The sequence below is a fragment of the Kogia breviceps genome, chromosome 7 (genome assembly GCF_026419965.1).
Source record: "Kogia breviceps isolate mKogBre1 chromosome 7, mKogBre1 haplotype 1, whole genome shotgun sequence".
Taxonomy (NCBI): Eukaryota; Metazoa; Chordata; class Mammalia; order Artiodactyla; family Physeteridae; genus Kogia; species Kogia breviceps.
In genome coordinates, this window is record NC_081316.1 from 59775320 (window position 1) to 59791703 (window position 16384).

Sequence of the window (16384 nt, forward strand, 5' to 3'; positions counted from 1 at the left end):
TAGAATTTACCATTTTAACTTTTTAAGTATTCAGTTTGGTGGTGTTAAGTATACTACCATGTTGTGCCACCATCACCGCCATGCATCTCCAGAACTTTTTCATCATTCCAAACTTAAACTTAGTACCTGTTAAACACTAACTCCCCTCCCCTCAGCCCCTGGGAACCACTATTGTATTTTCTGTCACTATGAATTTGACTGATCTAGCTAACTCATTTAAGTGAAATCACATAATATGATTTGTCCTTTTGTGACTGGCTTATTTCACTTAGCATGATGTTTTCAAGTTTCATCCATGTTGTAGCTTGTATCAAAATTTTATTCTTTTTTTCCCCCTCTGGCTTTATTAAGGTATACTTTCCAGTCAAATGTTGTATACGTTTAAGGTGTACAAACTGATGACCTGATATAGGTAGATATTGTGAAATATTTAGCAAAACCAAGCCAATCAACATAAGTTTAATGATATTCCATTGTAATTTTGTTTATCCATTCAACTGTTGATGGACATATGTTACCACCTTTTAGCGATTGTGAATAAGGTTTTACAAATATTTGTTCAAGTCCCTGATTTCATGTATTTTGGGTGTATAACCAGAAGCGGAATTTCCAGATCATGTACTTAATTGAACTGTTATATGATTTCTTTAAGATTATAATTAAAAATATTCATATAACTATTCAAAACAGTTTTTTGCTACCTAAAATCATTTCAACTATCACCAGAAGTGTGTGCTGCCTTTAGTGAAATATTATTTTACGCTTGAGAAAAGTAGTCCACTTAATTAGACTAGACTTTTATTCTAGTTACCGCAAACTAAACAAACACAATATTTCAATAATTGATAAAAGAATAATGAAACTTGAAGAGTAATTATTTTTCAGAAGAAAAAAATGGTTCATTTGCTCATAAATTTACATATATATTTGTTGGCAGCTAAATACTACTCTTAAGAACTCTGAAAATGGAATAGTGAACAAAATACAAATGGGTCATGCTTTCAAGGAATTTAACTGTTTAGAAAGAAACACTAAAATGTAAAATGTATTAAAGTTAGAAATATCACATATAGTAATGACGATAAAGGACATTTTAGAGCATATAACCAGGTGCACCTCAAGTAACATGAGTAGAGTTAAAGAAAGGTTTTTATGTAGATGTAAAATTTTAAATAATAAAGATGTGTAGGAGCCAGGAAGATGGGGGAGACAATTATTTTAGGCAGAGGAAATATCATAGTGAAATTCCTGAGAAGGGGAAGAGCAAGGCAAATTCAAAAGTATTCAACAAATCCAATATTTTTCAGTATAGGAAACAAGAAAGTGTAAATCATAAAAGAGAGATGGCCCTGTACACCACATGTTTTCGGACTGAGAAGAAATTATTTGCATTATGGAAGGCAGTGTTTCGTGTCTCCATTTTGTAAGCGATTACATGGAGTCTAACTGAGCTTAAATATCAAAGCCTGCATTTGCACCTCCATTAGCAATGCTTTTTCCAACTCCACAGTTGCCATCTAAATTGAATATCATAGCAGAGTCTGTTTCCTTTTAAGAAAGATTATAAGAAAGTAAAACATAGGTTATACAAGTTAATAATTGTGAAAGGTTGGGGGAAAACTTTCAAAAGAGCTCATACAACAATGTACTGATTAGAATATGACCAAGTATAAGAATTTAAAATTGTTTAACTTCTATAATTGTGAAAAACATAAAATAATGAGGGAATTCACCCTTTCCAGTTGACAAGTTTTGTTGTTGGTGGTGGTATTTTGCTTTTTTGACCACCTAAACACTGACATTTTAAACACTGAGAAGAATGTAAGTTAGCACAGTCTTTTTATATTGCTATATGTATCAAGAGTCATATAGTTCATCTCAGTCATTCACCAAGTAATCTGTTCCCAGAAATTTAATCTAAATAATGAGCCATATATACAAAAAATTAGATTATATATGTATAAATATCTGCATATGCATACATTGATGTCTATATGTCTCTATATATTTATGGATACAGAAATATCCCAATGTTCTTATAGTGACAGATTGGAGTAATCAAATGTTTTTTGTTCAGAAATTTAGGAAATGCCATATAGCCATTATAAAATATACCATAAAGGAATATCTATAATAAAGAGAAAATGATAAAAAATTAATTTACAAAAAGCACTTTAAAATAGTATATAGAGTTTAAGGTCACATGTATGAATAGGTTTGTGTGTAGAGTTAAATTTGAAGGCTACACACCAAAAATGTTTACTTTTGTTGTTGCTAGGTGGCATATTGTTTGCTTTTGACTTGCTTCTTTAGACTCCCCTACCCCCAATTTTCTGCATATCACATTCTTTTTTTTTTTTTAATTATCAATACAAAAATACAAAATGAAAACTAAAATAGTTCTTGGTTAGAAATCATGCTTAGTACAGAGGGGCTAGATGGCAACTGATAAAGTAATTATATGATATATAGTCTAAAAAATGTTTTAATGAAATTTGAATAGGAATATTAAAATCTTAGAGTAAATTCAGAGCACAATAATGCCTTTTAAAACAATTTCCATTTTGTTTACATATAACTCTGCATACACGTGTTATACTTCATTCCTTTTCTGAACAATCTTTTCCTTTTTGCTCTACTCTCTCTAATAGGATCTGTTCATGATTCCATCTTACACAGCTTGTTTCCATAGTCCTCTGGACTGCAATTTAATGACACCTCCTCCAAATACACAACAGGGCTGGAGAAAGCACCTGAAATGAATTCAGCCTGCCAGGTTCTCTTTCCTGCTAATTGGGTCTCCAGTCTGTGTGTGATGGATTGAACAGGAAGCCATGTGAAACCAGAGCTATGGTAGAGGTGCATATGCCAAAGTGGAGGAGGGGTGTGCAGCCAGAGAGAGAGAGTGTGATTGAAATGTTCGGGGAGAAGCAAAGATGATACACAGCAGGAGTAACCTCAGCCCTTGTTTTCCAGTTCTTGATACCAGGCTTTGTGAACCTTTCCCATGACATATCTGTATCTTTTCAATCAATTCCCCTTTTCCCTGAAACTAGTTTGAGTGAGTTCTATTTTTAGTGCATTTGAAAGATTCCAGGTTAAGACAATATCTAATAGTCACTAAATAATCTGTACTTGATTTATATATGACTCACATTTTGGATTCATAATTATAGAGAAAGACTGAACTTGAAGATCAGGGAACATTTTAGGAGACTTTGAGGCCAATTTTTTCTTCATAAAAGGCATAGCATAGCAGTATTACTAATTTTCATTCATTCTCTTTTTGCTCACCTCCAGCAAACAGGGTATTTCTCATATGATGGCTCCTTGCATTTTAATTTTTATTATTTTGTCTTTTTTCCTCTTATGTCTTCCCTTTCCTAGGATAACACTGGCTAATTAGTCAATAATTTCAGATCTGATTTTCATTTTTTTTCTGACTCTCCCATCTTCTTGCATACCCATCCACAATAAGGCATTACCGTCTTTAAAATGTATTTTCCTTCACACTCATGATTTTTTTTGAACAATTGTCATCTTTCCCTTACACGTGCAAGCATAGCTTCTGTATGATGGAGTTCTAGGCCATGGTAGGTCACATAATATATTGTGAGAGAATATGAACTTTGGAGCCACACAGAATTACCTGACTTACAAATGATATGATCCTAAGAAAATTTCCTAACTGCTCAACCTTTGGCAAAATGGAGTTATAGCCTGTCATGCACAGAGCTGTTATCTCTATGCTTCTGATTAAGGGTCAGAATAAACTGATAATAGAACACAGATAATTTAAAAATCACTAAGTCATAGGCCAAAGGATACTCTTTCTTAAATAACTCCTTTCTGCAATAGATACCTATATATTAGATGAAACACAGAATAACTGATATTTTAGGATTGATATTTATATGATCTTAATATTATTAAACATTATGAAAGATAAATTTTTCTGAGCTGTTACCATGTATCATGCATAGTACTAAGTAGACGTAATTAATCTCATATTTACTGGTCAGGAAACTAAGGAAAGGTGAAATAATTTACCCAAAGTCACATAGAGAGTTAGTGTGAAGTCAAAGTCAATATTTGAACTGGATTTACCCAACAACGAAACTATTGTTCTTTCCACTACAATGCATTGCCTCTGAGAAGAAATACAGCTTAACAATTTAAGAAAGGAACACCGTTTCATGTTGATTGAACCCAATTCATTTTGATTTTTTTGTTTTATTTGCCACATATATAGTCAGAAAAATTCAGACTTCTACTTCATCAGTGACTTTCCTTGTGATTATGCTTTAGATGAAAATCAGAGTAGAAACATACCTTTCAAATTATCTTTGTACTCCCAGGATGTTAATTATCTTCTGTTTGGCCCTCTAGATCCACTCTCTACCCTGCTCCACCCTGCTTTCTGTGGGGAGAGGCTGACCTGCAAGGGCATACCAAGAGGCTGTCTTGCCTTCTGGCTTTTCATTGGATTCAACTAATGGGGAGCCCTGGCAGGAGACTGGGGCAGGGGGAAGAGAGTGAATGAATGTGGAGTACTCTCTCCTTTTCTTATGCCTTCAATGCTGGAAATTGTAACAGCTCCTTTCTTACTAGCCCCCAGGGTGTTGTGGAGTGGAATTGACACTATCCCTTGAGTTTTCCTCCACCCTGTCCACACCTTGTAAATAGTCTCTTTATTAAACCCTTCTTGAGATATGAAAATCCGATTTCCTTCTAAGATCCTGTCATTTATTTTATTGGGGGATCCTTCCTCATACATCTGCTGTCTAACAAGGAACTTGGCATACTAAATGTGTTATAAGAATGGACAAATAAATAGAAGAAAATAGTGATATATACTTTATCCTTATGAAAGATAAAGCTGGCTAAGGGAACCACTGTATGTGTCTGATAATCTCAAAATAGTCTCCTGTTCAATGGAGCCAGTATACCAAATAGAAAAGTAAATTTCTATCCAGACTTTCTTTTATGAACAAAACAGTCTTGGAGCCCCATGAAATCTGAGAAGATTTGGTGGTACAGCCAAGCTCCTGCTGTCTGGAAAATGTGATAGTAATCCACAAAAGGAGTTTAGAAGGCTCGTCTAGAAGCTCTGTGGTCACTCTGGTCTGGCAAAGAATGAAAGCCCCATGGTTAGGTTGAGAGCTTAGAATTGCACTCCCAAACCAGTGGTATTTTGCTTAAATTGTAAAATGTTAGCCAAGTGGACCAGGGGGTCTCAAATTTAATTTAAAGGCTAAGATTCATCCCTAATCAAGTGATACCTCTTTCCTCTCATGTAACACTTCGATTTAGTTGCTTGAGGACATCCAAACTATCAACATTTGGTTTATCTGCCTGTCTGAAATGTTATTCAATGGTTAGTGATTAATTTCATTTCACTGTGGATACAATGATCTCTTCTGGTGGTTGAGAAAAGAAAGGGGTGATATTTGTTACTCTTAAGCATCCTGAAATTGTCTATCTGAGGACTTGTATTCACAACAACAACTTCTATTTTTTAAAGAAGGCATCAAGTACAGTAAATCCTCTACATACAAACGTTCAAATTGCAAACTTTCAAAGATGTGAACATACATTTGCATGTCCAATCACGTAAGTTAGTTCACATGTGTGGTGTACATTGTGACATGCATGCATCCTCTACAAGTGGTTGTGCTTTTGTGTATTGTACTGTACAGTACTGTATAGAGTACAGTAGTACAATGTCTTTATTTCAAGCCCAGGATGTCTGGAAGCAAGTGTAAAGGCAGTGGTGATGTAGCTGGTACTGCTAAAAAGCTCCAATCAATAACGATGGAAACAGAAGTGAAAATAATTGAGAGAGTGGAGCAAGGCGAAAATATGGTAGATGTCACTTGTTATTATAACATGAATTATCCAACCATCAGCACGATTCTAAAGAACAAGGACAAGATCATGGAACATGTGAAGTCCGCTGTGCTGATGATGTCGACAATAATATCGAAAAAGCATGGAAAAGTGATGGAGGAGTTGGAGAAACTTCTCACTGTGTGGCTGCAGGATCAGCATCAGCGTCGAGTCCTGCTCAGCTTAATGCTGGTTCAAGAGAAAGCTAAAAGCTTTTATGAAGACTTGAAGAAGAAACACGGCGTATAATCAGAGGGTACATTTTTAATACCAGCCATGGCTAGTTTCATCGGTTCAAGGCCAGAGCCAACCTTCACACTGTAAAAGTAAGTGGTGAGGCAGCGAGTGCAGATATGGTAGCTGCCCAGGAATTTCTTGGAACACTTCAAGAAATCATTGATGAAGGTGTGTATTTACCCAAGCAGGTTTTTAATGTGGATGAGAGAGGACTGTACTGGAAGAGGATGCCAGACTTAAGTTACATCAGTAAGGAGTAAAAATTGGTGTCATGCTATAAAGCAGCAAAGGATAGGCTAACTCTGCCATTTGGTAGCAATGCTTCTGGCGATATGAATCTGAAGCCTCTTTTAGTTTATCATTCAGAGAACCCAAGAGCCCTTAAAAACATAACCAAGGGCTCTCTTCCTGTTGTGTGGAAGAATAATCCCAAAGCCTGGGTTACACAAGCCATTTTCCAGGGTTGTTTTTTCCATCACTTTATCTCGGAGGTAGAGAAGTATTGCTTGGAGAAAGATGTCCCATTCATTATTCTTTTGCTGCTTGACAGTGCTCCGGGCCACCCCCCATTCATGGATGACTTTCATCCCAACGCCAAAATAATGTATCTGCCATTGAATACTATATTGCTCATCCAACCTGTGAACTGGGGAGTTACAATGACTTTCAAGAAATATTATTTATGTCACACTTTTTGGCCAGGCAGTAAAGGTGAATTACAAATCAGGAACAACCTTGTGACAATTTTGGAAGGACTATGACATCTACAAGGCCAAAAAAAACATGGACTTTGCTTGGTGTGAGAATATGGCTGTCACGATGAATGGGGTTTGGAAGAACATTTTCCTGCAGTTTGTTCATGATTTTCGTGGATTTGAGAAGGTGGATGAGGAGTCCAAAAAGGTCTTCAGCAACTTAGTGACCCTCAGCGAGAAGCTGGTGCTAGATCTGCAAGTGGACGACTTCACTGAACTCCTTGCTGTGTAACATGAGGGGCTTACTAATGAAGACCTGATGGCATTGGAGGCCCATTTTTTCAAGAGGGTAGATAGAAATGAATCCAGCAAGGAACCAGAACCTGTGCCATCAATATCAGGTGTGAGTGAAATTGCAGCTTGCCCTCCGTCTCCTATTGCTGATGATCCTTCAGCTCTACCATCTCCCACCTCCTCTCCCTCCTGCAGTCAGTAACTCTTCTTGCCTGTTCACTCGATGCCAGCCCCTGTATGGCAGCTGTTGCACTGTACTACTGTACTTTCCAAGGTATTGTACTGTAAGATTAAAAACGTTTTCTATATTTTTTGTATTTGTTTGTTTTTTATATATTATTTGTGTGAAAAGTATTGTAAACCTATTACAGTACAGTACTATATAGCTGATTGTGTTAGTTGAGTACTTAGGCTAACTTTGTTGGACTTACGGGCAAGTTGGACTTATGAACGCACTCTTGGAATGGGACTTGTTCATATATAGAGGACTTACTGTATTCCTAAACCATTTACTAAAGCCATGGTCACTTTAGATCATTCAACACTATTTGTCATGTGCAGCTATTGTATCAGACACTGAATGTAAAAGACATTTGATAAATTGCAATTATGGTGCAAATATTAAGCAGAGCATTACAGGGCATAGGCTACGTGTTCCCTCTCTAGGTCTTCCATAGGGAATATGCCCATATTCCATCTTATAAGTGAGGAGACTGAAACTCAGAGGAATGGGAGCACTTGCTTAAAGTTTCATAGTGTGGGAAGAAGTGGAATGAGAATGCTGATCTCCTTACTTCTCCTCACACATCAATTTCACCAAAAAAAGGCAGCTTCTCATCTTCCCCAACCTCTACCAGAGTTCACAGAGGTGCACCCAAGGACACTGTTGGCTAGAACCACTGGTAATCATGGCACGGTGAAATGTTAGATTGGCTCAGGATGCAGCGTGAGGGGCAGAGGAGCATCATCTGTTTTTGTTCTGTTTCCCTCCTTCCTTCCTTTAAGTCACTAAGTCGTAGGCCAAAGGATACTGTTTCTTAAATAGCTCCTTTCCTAATATAGACACCTGCATTTCCTAAATGTAGGACGTTTTTGGTTGGTTGTTTTTATTTTTGCAAAACTCCTATGATGCGGAGCTTACTATTTTGCCAGGCAATTCTTTTCATATTTAGACTGCATTTTCCCCCAATTTCTTGATTCAAAATTGTCTATAGCTTAGAATCACTGGATTTGGAAGTTTTAAATAATTAAATTGATTGTTTTGGCTAATGGGTATAAGCTTTTTTGACCTGAAGAATCCTTTTTTTAAATAAAATCGTTTTGGAAAATGCAAACAACAGGTACAGGCTTACTCTGGTTGAAGCTGGTGTTGAGATCTGAGCCTCATCATCTAAGCCCCTTAGTGGGCCTCATGGAGTACAGTTTGAATATCAGTGACCTAGTCTGATGACCCTATCCCTTATCAGAAACATCAGAAGATGGAAATCTAGTGAGGCAAAGAAAAATCTTAGGGCACACACCTGATCAAATGAAGAGCAAGAATTAAAACTCAGGTCATTGAATTCCTACTCAAGGCTTTTCTCATGCTAACACAAAGCCACCTTGCCCATGCTCTGAGTTGTATGTTCAGGGGCAACACAGAATTGTACAGCCAGCTCCTACCTGCCATTAAGGTCTCAGCTCAGATGTTGCCTCCTCTGAGATGTCTTCCTTGACTACAAAATTTTAACACCCAATATCCTATTACTATATTTTATCTTCTTCCTAGCCCTAATTGTCAGTATCTGATTATTATTTTGTTAATATAATTGGTCCCTTAGTTCTTATCTATCTCCTGCTAGAATGGAAGCTTTGTGAGTCTTTCTTATGGACTGCTGAATTTCCAGGACTAGAGAAGCACACAATACATATAGAGGAGAATTTGATAAATATTTGTTATATGAGTGCATACTAGGCAGAGCTGCATGCCTGGGCTGCCTCTTCTCCCTGTGGTCATAGTGAGTTGCTTGCTAGGCAGACGTCAAATGATCATTCATCTAGAATGCTAGAGAAAAGGCTGCAGAGGCTATGTCAGACCCTCTGACTTCCCTTCTAGCCCTGGTTTTCCATGATCCAAAGAAATTGGGGTTGTTTCTATATGCAAGAAATACCCTTTCTTTCCTATCTGGAAGAAACCTTTAATCCTGATGCAGCCCAGTACATAGTATTGTAGCAATAATTATCCTATTTACAAGGATTAAAAGATATGTATTTCAGATTTTTTTAAACCACCATAAGACAATAAATTTTAAAAAGTTTTTTCCTTATTGTATATAGTAGTTGTAGCTAGGGATATTTTACAAATGAATTTTATTCCTTTTCACCATTCCCAGATCTACCACATTATTGTAGGCTCCCCTGATGATTCATCAGCATTAATGTCATCATCTCCCAACTGGTTTCCTGTCCTGCTCCTGCAGTTCCCTCCCCAGGCTTCCTTACTCACTAATTCCAGACTTCTCCTGTTACAAAAAAATAATTTTCTAACTTTCCCTGATTCAAGCTGTATTAGTTTCCTGTGGCTGCTGTAGCAAAGTACCACAAACCCGGTGGCTTAAAACAATATAAATTGATTCTGTTACATTTCTGGAGACCAGGAGTCCTAAATCAGTATCACTGGGCTGATACACTGATAAAACAGGGCCACACAACTTCCTGAGGCTCTATAGGGGAACTGTGCTTTGCCTCTTCCAATTTGTGGTGGTTAATAGCATTCCTTGACTTGTAGTCACATCACACCGATTTTCAAGGCAAACATCTTCAAATCATTTTCTGCTATGTCTTCATATCACCGTCTCTCCTGTGTGTGTCTACCTGGATGATCAGGATAATTTCTTTTTCTAAAGATCCATAATCATATCTGCAAAAACTCTTTCTCTTATAAAGTAACATTTTCAGGTTCTGGGGATTAGGACCTGATGTCTTTGGGGGCTGTTATCAGTCTGCCACAGAGCTTACATTGTTTTGCCATTGCCTGTAAAATAAGGTACACATTTATTACCAGGAAATACTGGCCCCTAAGATTCTGACCTCTATTTTCTTTTCTGTTCAGATTTTCCACATGATTTTCTGTATTAACAATAATGTTTTTTTTTTTTTTTTTTTTTTTTTTCAAATACACCTTTTTCTCCCATTTCCTGAAAGAAGGCCACTCTTTTATACTTCGTCCTCTTTTGTAACATGCTGTCCTCATCTACAATATGTTTTCCTTTTATCTTAGAAAGCCTTTATTTATTTAACATATATGGAGTGACTACAAAGTATTAGCAATTGTGCTAAATTAATAAGGCTTTGGTCCTTAGCTAAAGGACTTGAGCACTTAGTGGAGAGGGCAGAGGAATAGAGAATAGAATATGATAAATGATACAGTAGAGAGATACATACATACATACATAAATACATACGATGCTATAAGAACACAAAGGAAGGCCATGGAGAGGGCAGGCAAACAGACGTTATCCTCTTAAGATACCTTAAGGCAATCCTGGATCAATCTTAAGCAATACAAGTCATAGGCAACAAGTTAGCCAGATGTAGGGGTAGATGATAGTGATGGATAGTGGAGGCTGATATGGAGGGCTTCAAAATTATGTGGTTCTGTTTATTATTTTTCCAGTTTTATTGTGATGTAATTTACATATAACATTTTATAAGTTTAAGGTGTACAACATGATTTGATACACATTTCTGTACACTAACAACAAAATATCTGAATTAAAAATGAAGAAAACAATCATATTTACAGTAACATCAAAAACAATAAAATACTTAAGAATAAATTTAACCAAGATGATAAAAGATCTATATACTGTTGAAAGAAATTGAAGAAGACATATATTACATGAAAAGATATCTCATGTTTGTGCATCAGAAGAATTGGTATTGTTAAAATGTCCATATTACCCAAAGCCTTCAATAGATTTAATGCAATTCCTATCAAAATTTTTCAAATAAACAGAAAAAACCATCCTAAAATTTGTATGAAACCATGAAAAACCCCAAATAGCCAAAGCAATCTTGAGAAAGAAGAACAAATCTGGAGGCATCTTTATTTCAAACTATTCTAGAAAACTGCAGTAATCAAAACAGTATGGTACTGGCATAAAACAGACACATAGATCAATGGAATAGAACAGAAAGCTCAGAAATGAACCCCTCTACACAAGGTCAACTAATATTTGAGAAGGAAGTCGAGTACCCAATGGGGAAATCCTTTCAATAAATGGTATTGGTAAAACTGGATATTCACATGGAAAAGAATGAACCTGGACCTGTATCTTCTACCATTCACAAAAAATAACTTGAAATAGATTAGAGACTTACATGTAAGACTGGTAACTGTAAAACTCTTAGGGGGGAAAAAAAAAAAAAACAAGGAAAAAGCTTCTTGACACTGGTCTTTCCAATGATATTTTTGGATATGACACCAAAAGCACAAGCAACAAAAGCAAAGATAAGTAGAACACCAAATTATAAAGCTTCTACACAACAAAACAAACCATGAACAGAATGAAGAGATGACTTACAAAATGAGAGAAAATATTTGCAAACCATATATCAGATAAGGGGTTAATATCCAAAATATATAAGGAACACATATAACTCAATAGCAAAAGAACAAATAGTCTGATTTAAAAATGGGTAGATGACCTTAATAGATGTTTTTCCAAAAGAGACATACAGATATCTGTTATCTTAAGGAAACTTGGTTTCTATACTTTAAATATGTGATTTGCTAACAGTAGAATGAATTTTCCTTTTATATTTTGGACTCATGAGAAACTCCAATATAAGAAAAAAAAAATTAAAGAGCATTTTACTTACTCATTCTCAATTTTCAGTTCTTAGTTTAAGCAATATTTTTTCAGAGAGACCTTCCATACCTCATGAGTCATATATTCTCTTAAATAACCCTGTGACATCTAGTACTTTTTCTATTATAACTCTCATCATTTTTACTATAATTAATTATTTAATATGTCTTGCCTGGATATATAAATTAACTTTTATAAATTAAAGGACATTTTAGACTTACAAGTTTCTGAAGTGGCAAGGATCATGTTCATGTTTTATATCTGAGACCCAGTACAGTGCCTGACACATAATAGGTTTTTAACAAATGATTTTGGAATGCATTAATATAAGAATAAGACAAAAATGACTTAAAACGCCCATTGACTTCCATGAATACCAACACTCTGACATCTCACACTGTAATGTTTTAGGAGTTTACTTGCTCCTGCACACAACTCACTGTAGCAGTATATAAAAGACATGCACCAATCAGATGTACCTGGACTTTGTGTCATCTTAATTAAGCATGCCACCTCTGACGTACTGGTTTATAGAGGTTTTGCTTTGTTTTGATTTTAGCAGACATGAATAGGCCTGAATTTAAAAATAAATCAGAGGAGAACCTAGCTTATCAATAATATATTTCCAAAGGTTCAATACATGTCCATATACGGAAGGAGAAACTATATTGTGATCACTTTAGAGAAATATTTTGTTTGGCAGCGAATTTTGGTGTATTAATGATCTTCAATGTGTTAAAAAAATTATTTGACATATTTAAGTAGATGAGTTGCTTTTAATTCAAGATTTTAACTGACAAAATATATTTTAAATTGGTCATTTTCAGTCCTCATGAATCACTTCTGTGGAGACATAAGGTTCTGTAGAACTGTTTGGAAACCACAGTCATAGACAATCCAGAGCAACAGGGGAGTTCTAACTATAAAAACACACAAGTGCTAGAAGAAGGAGAAAACATCAGTGAATTCTTCCATAAATATAGGTATAGGAAAATCTTTTTAACTCTGAGTGAAAACCCATATGCACTTTAAAAAATCAATAAATATGACTACATTAAAAAAATTTAAATTGCAAAAATTTAAAATAAGAATGACCAAGTGGGAGTAAAATTGGCAATGCATTTCAGAGAGAAAAGACTAATATCCTTAATTATTAATGGACTTTAAAAATTAAAGAGAAAATTTGTTTTATAGAATATTGGGGAAAAGCCTTTAGCAGACGTTTCCCAGAAAAGTGAAATAAAAGTAGACTTTAAACACATGAAGATATGCTCAACTTCACTCAGGATAAAAACAATAAAATTTAATACTAGACCAAGGAACTGAGTATATGCAGTATGTAGTCAAAAATGGAAAAAACTTGATAATACAGTGTATTGGGGACACTATGGGGAAATAGACACTTGCATACATTGCTGGTGAGAATGCTAAATAGTATAACCCTTATGAAGTTTCTACATGTATTCTTACCTTTTGACCCACAACACTCACTTCTAGGGCTTTACCATAATGATATACCACCAAGAATATAAAATTGCTTATGCACAAATATATGTATTATACCATTATACTGTAAAATATTGAAAACTACTCAAATCTCTCACCAGAGAGGTTTTGTTAAATAAACTATGGTAGATGTACATGACTGAGTACTATGCAACTGTACAAGAGCATGAGGAAGACCTCTGAACTGATATGGAGTGATTTATGGAGATAGCATAAGTGAAAAAAAAAAGTAAATAAAAGCACATATGGCATGCTACATTTTTCATAAAAAGGAAGTGAAAAGAAGAAAACATAAATATATCTTTGTTAAGTACAAAAAGAAACATAAGAAGGATAAGCCAGAAAATAATGAGGATTGGTTATCTCTAAGGGATAAGATGGACAGAAAATGGGGTGGAAGGGATACAGCAAGAAATGACAATTCTTTGAGCATACCTTTTTGTATAATTTTAATCTGTGAAAGTATGTTAATGTTCTACATTTTCAAAAAATAAAATTAATGAGTGAGAAAATAAAAACTGAAGGAAAAGGATGGAAGGATTAATCCAAGGTAACATTTTCATAGTATTGGACTATGTACCCTCCCTCAGTCACAGGCAATGTGAGGAGGAGGAAGAAATGCCAACAAACACCAAACTCTTTTTAGTAGATTTGAGGTTTTTTTTTTTTTTTTTTTTTTTTGTCTGTAGCATGGGTAAAGTCATTCTGAAATTCTTTTAGATGTATTATAGGATTGAGCTAATGAATAAATATGTTGATATTAAAGGAAGATAGGGTTTTCACTGTGATTGAAGTATAATACAAATGTAAAATAGTATATGGCAAAAAAAACAAGACAAATCCCTTAGGGACTGGAATTGAGGTATTATTGTGGATTTATGATTTCTAATATATATATTATATATATATGTGTGTGTGTGTGTGTGTGTGTGTGTGTGTGTTTGTATGACTGTATCTGTGCATTGTATTTTTATTCATGTATTTGTATGTGTATATATATTTCTCTGTATAGTATACGCATGCATATTTTTATGTATATTTGCACGCATATGTTTCCTAGATCTGTCAGCTGACAGGGCCAAGAATCAAAGATATCCCCACAGCAATAAATAAACCTGGTTCCCGGATGTTGATATATAACGCCATTTCTCACTATCATGAAGCAGAGATTCTCAGTGAAGTGACTGATTTTAGGACTGGGCAGGGTAGGTACAAGATGAGCCTGAAAAAAATCTTGTTATGCTAGGAAGCCAGGGAGTGCTTTCAAAAGAAAAATGGGAGCATGTCACAAGAACACAGAAAATATCATGATGGGGCTTCCATTTGACAAATCTGGAACAATTTGAACATGAAAATAAGTAAGTACAGTAAATAACTATAAAGCATTGAAAAGATAGAAATTTTGTATTAATTTGACCATACCCAATAATAAATAGATCATATCAATCAATCAGTTAATAGAGGAGAAGGGAGGGCTCTTGCTTATAATAAAAGGCCAAGGGCTCATTGTCTAATGTGAAAGAAGTGTATAAGTTGGAAAATTAATATTTTGCATGATTAAAGACAGGATCAGAAAAGAATCATCAGTTAAAGCTACTCCAGGGAGAAATTTTGGAGAGGTATAGGACATCTGCACAGTTTGCTTGTCTCTCACACACAGACACACACACACACACATAAACACAAACACATACCCCTAGAAAGGCCTAATACATGTAGATGCTGTTTGAGTGATTGCCATTATGGCATAACTATTATGATAATTAATGTGTTATTATGATAGCTCCTTGTGTCTGACAGTCTAGACCTTGGTCTAGATCAGGTCCTCCAGAATCTTCTCTAACCTGTCTAGCAGCCACTTGCTTCCACTATCAGCAGTGCCCAGCAAGCATTGAGCTCTGGTCAGAGTGGTTGTAACAGCTACCATTACGGTTATGAGTACTGAGATTTAAGAAAGCTGAATCTAGCCACATTTTCTGGCAGTGAAACCCTCAGAGCAAATGCATCTGAAAGGCAAAAACTGTTTGATTTGTGTACCAAGAGGTAGAGCATAATATGAAAGCAGCTCAACCTTTTTTGTAATGACTCCAAAGTGGCTCTTTCCCACACACTCAGTGCCAAATAAATCAATTCCTCAACTCTGATTTGCTCTTGACACTGCCTTTAATCTGTGAACTAGGAAATGCAAGGAAATCTTGTGCGCAGTCCTCTCCCCCATCTGCGTGTGGCTGTCAGGCAAGCAGTCAACAGCACTCCGTAACAGAAGTTAATTGGAAGGAGCTGGAGACATCCAGTTCCTTTGGTAATTATGGAAGGCACGCTCCCGGCCTGGAGGAGAGCTCTTGCCCCCACACTGTTTGATAAAGAGACTCCTTTTCCTCCTTCTATAGTCACAGAAGCAAAACAGAGCCAAACAAAACTAAGCACTTTCTGTTTGTTTGATAAACCCCAGAATTACTTTAAGGTTGGATACACTAAGCTTTAGGTTCAATTCAGTTTGTTTCAGATACATTTCAAAACCTTTGAGAAGATGTGTCTAATTCACCACTTTGTCCCCAGTGCTCAACCTTGCACCTGACAGATAATAACTGCTCAGTAAGTGTTAGGAATTTTCATTATGAATATTATTAACATTCATCTAGTTCCTATTATGTATGAGTCTCTGAAATGAGCATTTAAACAAGAAAAAGTTTAACTCTCAAGTTGCACACACTTGGGTAGAAATGTTAGCTTTTATACTAACAGCTATGGTATCACAGGCAAACTGTTTCATCTCACCAAACATCTGTTTCCTCACCAATACTATGTGAATTATATATAACTCATAAGGTTGTACCGATTAAATGATTAAAACTATTAAAGAACCTGGTTTTCTGACTGGCATACACTAAATGCTTAAAAAGTGATAGT

The 16384-nt window shown here is 35.6% G+C and overlaps 1 protein-coding gene across 1 annotated transcript; it reads left to right on the top strand.

Annotated features, from left to right (window-relative positions):
• Positions 1 to 5745: 5745 nt before the first annotated feature.
• LOC136794605 (putative CENPB DNA-binding domain-containing protein 1) lies at positions 5746 to 6138 on the top strand. Its single transcript, XM_067039521.1, has one exon. The coding sequence runs from the start codon at positions 5746 to 5748 to the stop codon at positions 6136 to 6138; it is 393 nt and encodes a 130-aa protein (XP_066895622.1).
• The last annotated feature ends 10246 nt before the right edge of the window (positions 6139 to 16384 follow it).